The 10183-nt window shown below is 31.9% G+C and overlaps 1 protein-coding gene across 1 annotated transcript; it reads left to right on the plus strand.

Moving 5' to 3' along the window:
- The first annotated feature begins 540 nt into the window (after positions 1-540).
- On the plus strand, positions 541-4920 carry LOC112772040 (uncharacterized). Its single transcript, XM_025816916.2, has 5 exons — positions 541-1145; positions 2262-2339; positions 2872-2971; positions 3533-3675; positions 4574-4920. The coding sequence occupies exons 1-5, from the start codon at positions 816-818 to the stop codon at positions 4781-4783; spliced, it is 861 nt and encodes a 286-aa protein (XP_025672701.1). The 5' UTR covers positions 541-815; the 3' UTR covers positions 4784-4920.
- Positions 4921-10183: the final 5263 nt, after the last annotated feature.

Below are 10183 nucleotides of genomic sequence, written 5' to 3' on the forward strand. Positions count from 1 at the left end.
CAATCCGTGTGCAGTCCTAAAATTAAGGTTAACATTTTTTTTACTAATTATTTGTTTACATAATTACTTTCAACAAATCAATTTCATATATTGACATTGGTTAATTATATGCTATTTTTTAAAGGTCATAATTCCTCCCTTAAATATATTTAGTTGATAGAATAAAATATTATGAAATGAAAACTTTGAAGATTTATTGCTATTGCACTTTTATTCTTTATTTTTAATATATTTGAATTATTATTATTAAAATATTATTAACTTGTTTATTGATACTACATATTTCTTATATTTACAAAAATTCTCGTTTTTTTATTTTTTTATTTTTATTTTATCAGTTATCTAATTACTAGAATCAAACAAATCTATTCTTAGTCAATTTGGTTTGATTTAGATACACATAAAATATAAAATTAAACCAATCTAAATTAATTATAATTTAATTAATTCTAATTTCATTTCATCCTAAACCTGAACCAACTTGATGCATGAATACCGATATTCTCGAACAATATATTTCCCTGGTTTTCAACCCAAGTCATACTTTGCACCTTATCAAAATTATTAGCGTAAAATACATTTAAGAATCTCTTGATATTTTTAGTTGACCTGACGAAGAAGAGAGTAACGTGTGTGGATACCACCTAACCAACCATCTTAGCATCTTATCAAATCTTGTCCCTTTTATGTTTTTGTACCGTATAATTTCTATATTAAATTATTAATATTACATACTCCCTTAGCACCTTACATTTTTAATTTTTTATTCATTATCATTATTTTAAATTTGAGTTTCCTTTCTTCTTCCATTCTTAATGGCTCTTTACACATGCACCTTCATCTCTCCCTCTCCACCTTCCCTCTCCGCACCAATCCGCCGGAGCCACTCATTACTTCGCCGTCGAGTTTCAAGTCCAAATGCTTCCGTAGGCTCTTCTTCTTCTTCTTCATCTGAACCGAAAACATCATCATCATCACAATCAACACCGATTGCTCCATCTGCTACTACTACAACAACAACTTCGTCCTCAACACCTTTCGTTGAGTCTAGGCCACCTGACCCTGTCTTCAATTACGCATTCGCCAGCCCTAATGGCAACCCTGCTGTTAGGTTTTTTCGATCTACGGAGTCTAACATTGAAAGGGTATTAGTCAATATTCCGATTATCATCTTATTTTTATACCGTTAGAATTTAGAGAATTTAGTATTTAGGCTTTTGAATTAGCCAAGTGTATAAGTTTTGTTGGTTACTTAGTATTGCTGTTGTTTTTACTCATATGCCTTATCAGTATACTATAATCATCCTCAATAATAGTGTCAATGCAAAATATACATCGTTTAAGAGAGTAATTATTCATAATAACTATTAAATATATGAAATAGTTATCCTCAATAATAGTATCAATACAAAATATACATCGTCTAAGAGAGCAATTATTCATGTTATTGGTACTAGCGTATTAGTAGTCAAATAATAAGAAATGTGATATTAGTTTTATCCTTTAATAATCGAGAGGTCATAGTATAAGTATTAGAAATCAGAATAAAGAAATTACAATCTCTGACATATGCTCAGTATATATTGTTATAAAGTACGAGTCATTTTATAAATTAATTTTAGAGTTTTATAATTCTAATACATTTCAATTATCCTTTAGGTGAACGTCTAAAACTGTAAAGTTAATTAAGACGGAGGAGCATTTATTTTGTTTTTAAAATTAACGAGTTTTCTTGCTGATTTTTTATGGAAGTTGCAAGCCAATGATTTCTGTGCTGATATTTACGGTTAAAATTTCTAAGATTTTTTGGTTAGGGGAGAGAGACAAGTGAGAGAGGTAGTTAATTAGTTAACTGTGAGGGGTGATCGTAATTAATGTTGAGCATAGAATTTGGAATAGAGCATTTTAACTTTTTCTTGTGATTCCTATTGAATCTATATAATTTCAATTAAATATGCATAAGTGTTTTCATCCACCGGTACATAAATGTCATAATAGATAATTGATAGCATATTCCATGGATTCATTGCCCAATCTACTATGCAGCGATGCACTTACTTTTAATCAATCCTCACTCTCGCACAATGAGGAAGAAGGGGTTGTCTTTATTTTCTTTTCAAGATTCTTTTTTCTTAATGGAGTTCTTGCTGGTTATGGTTTGGGTTATATGGGGTAGTTTGTTGAAATTAGTTATAAACTAGTACTCGTTATTCATTCTCTTCTCTAATTAGAAGCTTTCTGATTTTCCATTTTTTGAGCAGCTTATATTTGACTTCCGTTTCTTGGCACTATTCGCTGTTGGAGGTTCATTGGCTGGTTCACTATTGTGCTTCCTAAACGTATAGTCTCTGAACACCTTTCATGTAATCACTATTGAGCTCAGCTGTGAGATTATCTCTTTTATTTATGTTATTGGTTTCTCTCATGGAGAACTCTACTTCTTTGTTTACCTATGTACGTTATTCTGATAATTAAATTGGACTAGACAATTAAAATAAGTACCCAAAAGATTCTAGTGCTGGAAAAATGGACCCCAAGGCTGCGTTTGTTTCCTGGTACTGTCTCTGTCGCCCAAAAGTTTCTTGTGTTTACCTCGAATGATTACAGACATTTGACAAAATAGTCATAATTGGATATTATACTTCTTAACAACTATCTTGAAGTAACTCATGGTTAGATCATGTTGTCAAAAGTCTATAATCTTTCGGAGGCCACGAATAACTTTCCAGCTTTTAGGGTACATTTTTTTGTTCGGATACCACTTTGGTAGTCTACCCATTAGATTGTTTAGTTTGTAACATTTGAATATTGTTAGGTTCATATCACGAGTGATCCTACATGTATCTATCTTACTATCTTCTGTCATTTTAGGGTTGTATTTATATTATTGATGCATACAAAGTCTATTGGTCAAGCTGTGTCAAAGGAGTTCACTCTGGAAAGATGGTTCTGCGACTGGTTGAAGCAATTGGTAATTCATCATCTATCAGAATTAACATATACCCTTTTTTCATAGTGACTTATTGGACATACTCTATAGTATTCTGTTACTTGGGACAGGAAATGATTAACTGTGAAAAGAAATTGGGAAAATTTTTACAATTTTATAAACATGATTTAAATATAAATGAGACAAACACTGATATGATTTAGTTGTTGTTATCCTGTTATCCATGCAACCAGGATGCTGCTTTCAGAATCTAAAGCCATGACTTTCAAATCACAATTCACACGGCTACATTACGGTTTTGCAAAGTCACACCTATGTCATGTTTGATAATTATATGAAAATATTCCTTTTCAAACCAAAAAAGAAAAAAAAAAGGAATTAGACATATAGATTTTGTTTGACCTGCACGGTCCCAAATGCTTAAATAGCATATATCATTTTATGTTTTCACTTGTAAACACACCATTTTTTGCTTCAGATCCTGGTCTGGATTGCTTATAAGATTATGTACCCTACTTGGACTGAATCATTCTTTGTTTTTCACTTTTTTGCCATTGAAATGCATGAATCTTGTTGCTGCAGATGTTTATTTGGCTGGTACGGTTATGCTGATATTTGGAATGGGACTGTACGGATTGTTCATAAGCAATACATCTTCACATGAGAAACCTGCTGTGGATCGTGCTCTTGTAGGATCCTCTTTGTTTGGAATGTTTGTTTTGAAGGTATTCTCAACTCTCAAGCCCTCTGATCTGAAACTATAGTAACAACCATGCATTTTCATATATTATGAGCATTAAATTGCAGTATCTATATCAGAAAATTTCACCTAACGCAACTTCTTATTTGTTTTACTCTTACCTGTCAAGCAGAGGCGGATTTAGGGGGGGACTAGTGGCCATGCCCCCCTGAATTTTCGAAACTTAAAATATATTATATGATGTCTAAAACTTTCAATAATTCATCTATTAGTTTAGTGGTTAAAAGGAGGCATTTTATGCCCAAAACATGGGTTCAAATCTCATTTCATGCATTTTAAATTTATTTTTTTGTTCTTTCTAATTTCTGGATTCGCCATTGCTGTCAAGGTTGTTTGTTACCATGATTTAAGTAAAACAAAAACAAACGCCTGCTCAGTTGTGCAACTGTAATTTACCCTGTACAATTCAACGAAATATTGAAATACATATCATATTATCATTATAGAAATCGGAATCCTATGTTTTCTGGCTTGCTCATTGATTGAATCCTAGTCGCCGACTAATATTGTCTCAAGCACTTTGTTTTTTCTCCGCCCGTAGGAACCTATAAGTTGATCACAAAATTTCTCAAGGATCTACTTGACATAATACACTTTCAAGAATAATAAGTTATATTAGCAAAGGATAAAACTGTAAAAAGGTATAATAAGTATTTTTCCGTTCTCCTCTTTATCTATTTTAAACTTGTGAATAAGTACTTCCTTCTCTTTCCTTTTTCCCCTCCAAAGCTTCCTCTTTCATTTTCCTCGCAACTCATGATCGCATCCTAAGCCTTCTGAAAGGTCCATCTTTTAATCAACATTTTTTGTCTGTTTTGATCACTAACAATAATAGCTTGTATTTTCTTCCCCTCTTTTTTCAGGAGAGGCCTAAATGGATGAAAATTAGCTCACTGGACGAACTGAAGACAAAAGTGGGGCACGTTATTGTCATGATTCTTCTGGTAAAAATGTTTGAGAGAAGCAAAATGGTAGCCATTTCCACAGGAATGGATTTACTTAGTTATTCAGTCTGTATTTTCTTATCTTCTGCATCTTTGTATATCCTCCATAACCTCCATAAGGGAGAGTAGAAGAATGTAGATGTTGTAAAATATACTTAATTCTTTGCTGTAGCCTGTAGGTAAAATGGCATGACCTAAGGAATTAATGTTTAACTCGTGTTCATTATACAAAAATAATGAAAAGGAATGCAAGTAATTAATGCATAGCATGTCATTTTCTGAAACTTCTTGAGACTGGCAGATGAAGAAGCAAGCTGGGAAATACATAAAAGTGCAAATGAGATCTGGAGTTAACGGCAGAAGTTATTCTTCAACGACAAGACAGTTTTAGTGAAACTAGAGGAATTAGAGCGAGACAAGGAGTCATACTGGTAGAATACAAGTGTATAAGATAAGGTAAAGAAATTTTTTAAAGAGTAGTTTTTGTAATGCAATGTTAAAAATTAGAAGAATATAAGATAGTTAAACAAAAATCGCATTAAGCAAAATAAAAACAAGAGTATACGAGGGTCTTTATATTTTTGAGAATGAAGAAAGAGGAAAAAAAAAGTATGTAAAATTACAATCCTTTGAGAATGAAGAAAGAGAAAAAAAAAGTATGTAAAATTACAAAGGATTGAGAAATGAAAATGAGAAATTTGGATCAAGTGCATCAAGGAGCAAGAGCCTTATATACAAGAAGGGGGCAATGACCCCCTCCTCTTAAACTTAAACTTAAAATTTTGGCTTTTTCATAAAATTTAACCTAACTCTGTCCTGTCAAAGAAGCTCTAAAACAAATGAAAAATGTAGGACAATAAAAATATATAATATTTAAATTAAAATTTGAAAATATTTAAAAAAAAGATATCAACTGATTAACTAATTTTTTTTTTAAAAATTAATATCAAATAAAATATCAAATGAGTGAAAGAAGAGTATTTGATCTATATCTATAAGAATAAAAGGGATATATAAAATTGTAAAAATTACAAAGAAATCAAGATCATGAGCCATATTATGAAATTATGAGAGGGTGATAAAACGAAAATTGAGACAGAAAATACAAGTGTTAGAGAACTAGTTTAGTCTTATGTTGGGTATATCCACTAAACCATTACTGAAGCTATATACTTGTCAAAGATGATGATGGAGACATACCAAAATAATAAAAAGATCTAAATATGTTATTTATTGATTTGGAAAAACATATATAGGAAACCAACTACCAAGAGAGATTATGAAAGGTTTTGGAAAAAAAGAGAGTACTTATTACATATATTCATGAAATCACGGATACATATGATAGGATTACAACTAATATTAAGATTCAAGATTGTATAATAGAGTAATTTATTATTGGTGTAGGACTGCATCAAGAATCATTTTTAAGTCCATATATTTTCGTTTTAGAAGTGCTTACTGAACATATCAAGAAATTCTTACTATGGTACATGCTTTTTGCTAATGCTATTGTCCTTGTGAGAGAATCAAGAAAAAATCTAAATCAGAAATTAGATATGCAGAGAGAAGGTTTAGAGGTGTATGATTTGCATAGACGTTACCTAGATTATTTTTATTATTAGTTTAATATTGATGGTAATTAATTATAATAGGAGTATATAAGGAGTACATAAGATTTTTCATTTTTTTTATTTTTTCATTCATTGAAAATTATCAAAATGAGAAGAACTAATTTTTCTCCCTCTCTCTCAACTTTCACTCTTCCTCCGTTCGTCAAACCATTAACATCACAACTTGAATAGCTTATGACATGAAATTTTTTTCATGGTGCGGTAAGCGTGGAGAGCAACCAAGTTGTGAATCAAATTAAAAAGTTGTAAATTGCCAATAGTTGCCAATGATGCCGTTTTCTTTCTTTCTCTTATTTTTCCTTCGACATTTTCTTTTCCCCTTTCTTACCTCTTCCTTTAAACTCATCCAATAGAGTTTGATGAGAGGCTATTTCGCAAGATTCTTTCTTGGTGAACATAGCTGTTCTTGATCAACGAGTTAGAAAGAAGAAGATTTGAATCCTTATCACTCTATAATTCATTGATTTCTCAAAATGGCGAACATAGATCCTCGAGTAGTGGTTTTGACAACCAAAGCAATGCCAATCTTCAATCTCAAATTTTGAAGAGCAATACAAGTTCGATTCAAGATCAATCAAACCCTTATTTTCTCCATCGTAGAGAAAATCTAGGTAGTAGAAGTCATGGAGCTACAATGGCATGCTCTCATTGGAACAAGCAATGCTACACAGAAGATGTGTGCTATAAAAAGCATGGGTACTTGATGAATATGATTCTTGACGGTTTAGAATTCACAATTAAAATCTCGTTGCAAGTATAGTTTCTAAACCAACAATAATCCTTTCATACAAAAATTTGTTTGTCACAAGTACAAACCCCTAAATTTATAAACCGAAGTATTGAACCTCGGGTCGTTCTCTCTAGGAATTGCAATAAAGTGTTCTTGTTATTGGTTATGAGGTGTGTTTTTGGGTTTTTGATAAGGAACAAGAAAAGTAAATGGTAAAGGAAATAAACTAACAACTAGAAAGGTCTTGGCAAGGTTTGCTGGTCAAGGATCTCTATCCTAATCACTAACCACAACATGAGAATTGGCAAGGATCAACCCCATTAAGTCATCTTCTAACTAATAAAGGAAAGTCAAATGAGCTATGTCAATCCAAGTCCATAAGTCCTAGTTCTCCACCAATTCAATTAGTGAGATCTAGAGTTAATGGCTCCCAATCGTCAATCACTTGGACATTAGTAACTCAAGAGTTCCTAAGTTACCTTCCCAAGCCAAGAGCATAAAATTCTACTCTAAAATCCTACCAAACATTTTATCAAACACTTAGAAGGCATAAAAGGAAAGCATAGTAAATCAACAATAAGAGCAAAATCTAACAACAACTAAAAGAAGCATTTCATAAAACATATAGAAGGCAATAAAAGTAAACAACATGAATTGCAAGAATTAAAGAGAGATCTAACTAGAATAGCAAGAGATCAACAATAGAAAAAGAAAACAATTATGAAACAACAAAGAACTTACCAATTGCATTGAAGAAGAAATGTAGATCTACAAAAGAAAGTTCATAAACTACAACTAACAATACAAGAAAATTACAAGAGAAAAAGAATTCTACAACTATAAGAGAAAAATTAAAGAAAGAAAAGGAAAATTAGAAGAGATAAGAAGAACTAGATCTAGATCTAAAACCTAATCCTAATTCTAGAGAGAAATGAGAGCTTCTCTCTCTAGAAACTAACTCTAACTACTTCTAAAACTTAAACTATGACTAATGATCAAAAGTCTGTTAATTTCCCTTCAACCCTTGACTTAAATAGCATTAGAAATGAGTTGGATTGAGCTCACAAGGCTTCTAAAATCGCTGGCCACGAGTTGCATTAAGTGAATCATGTGCAACCATCGGTGCGTAAGCATACCATGCACGTGCGCACCCCTATCCGCGATGCAACTATGACAAATCTTATATCATTTCGAAGCTCCGGATGTTAGCTTTCTAACACAACTGAAACCGCATCATTTGGACTCTTGTAACTCAAGTTATGGTCAACTAAGTGCGAAGAGGTCGGCTTGACAGCTTTTGCGATTCCTTCATTTCTTCATGAGTTCTCCATTTTTACATGCTTTTCCTTCATTCCCTTGATCCAATCTTTACCTCCTAAATCTGAAATCACTCAACAAACATATCAAGGCATCTAATGGAATCAAAGGTAAATCAAGATTAAACAATTAAGGGCCTAAAAAGCATGTTTTCACACTTAAGCACAAATTAGGAGACAATCATGAAACCATACTATTTCATTGAATAAATGTGGGTAAAAGGTCATAAAATTCCCTAAATTAAGCACAAGATAAACCCTACTAATGGGATTTATCAACCTCCCCACACTTAAACCAAGCATGTCCTCATGCTTAAACCAAGAAAGAACAAAGGGTATCAACATTTATTCAATGTAACTAATCTAAATGCAAACTACCTATATGCAACTATCTACGTGAATGCAATTGCTTGGTCAAAATAATTCAATTCCCAAGAATACATATATGCACAAGGGCTAAGGGTATTAGCAATCATGCCAAACCACAATTGAATTGGGCTATTAAATATTTTTATAAACTTGCATGAGGAGTGATGATCATAGGTGAAAAACATGTAATTGAGCAATCGAACCCTCACCGGTAGTGTTTGCACTCTATTTGCTCAAGTATTTAGGGTTGATTCACTTAATTCTCCCCTAATCATGCTTTCCAAGATTTGTTTTTCTTCTAACAATCGACATTTATTTCATGCATGCATACAAGTATCATGAGGTCTTTTCATTGGTTGTAATGGGGTTAGGGTCAAGGTAGGATGCATATATGGTTAAGTGAGCTTAACATTTGAATCTTTAATAAGTTTAGACTTCCCACCTAGCCTATGACATCCTATACAATTCAAAAGCTAACATAACTACCCATTCTTCACTTTTTAACATACTCATGCATTTTCTTTTCATTTCACAACACTTATGCATTGATCCTTATTGAGCTTTGCTTTGGGGCATTTTGTCCCCTTTTTATTTCTTTATTTTTTTTCTTTGTTTCTTTCTTTTTCTATTTTTTTCTTTTCTTTTCCATATTATTTTTTTTCTTTTTCTTTTTTTATTTTGTTTTTCTCATTTTTTTTCTTTCTTTCAACAAAGTATATACAAGAGTATCAATGCATATGGTTTTACATTTGATTAACACATGAGCATGTACCCAATTCCCAATATTTTTAACAAAAACACAAAACTACCCTTTTATTCAACCAATGTCCCAAGGTTCTCACACTTGAATGATACACACACACACACTAGCCTAAACTAATCAAAGATCCAAATAAGGATATTTATTGTTTTTCGCTTTGAGGCTTGTAATGTGCTAAAATTATGAACAAGTGAGTTAAGCGTAGGCTCAAATTGGCTAACAATGGAAGGTAAAAGGTAGGCTATTTGGGTGAGTGAGTTACGTGAAATGATGGCATCAATCATATAAATGCATGAGTACACAAAATAATGGACATAAATAATCAAACAAATCAAAGATTATAATCATAGAAAGAGAATAATGCACACAAGAAGGGAAAATAAGTGGTTATAAGATGTAACCACACCATTAGGCTCAAGTCTCACTTGCTTGTGTTCTTAGCTCAAAAACCATGTTCCACAATATATATATATATATATATAATTCAAGCAAGTTTAATGAAAAATTTTCACTCAAATCAATTGAGGTGCCCTATAGATAGAATTCTTAAAAGATTTCATTATTTTGACTAAGCTTATTGTGTGTGTATATATATATATAAATGCAAAATTAAGAAAATACAACAAAAAATCCTAAAAGACCTAAAAGTATGAAATGCAAAAGTGTTCAGATTAGAAACTTGTCACTCAAAATCGTCGATTAGTCGGACGACCTCCCCAC

This window comes from Arachis hypogaea, chromosome 18, assembly GCF_003086295.3.
Source record: "Arachis hypogaea cultivar Tifrunner chromosome 18, arahy.Tifrunner.gnm2.J5K5, whole genome shotgun sequence".
Classification (NCBI taxonomy): domain Eukaryota; kingdom Viridiplantae; phylum Streptophyta; class Magnoliopsida; order Fabales; family Fabaceae; genus Arachis; species Arachis hypogaea.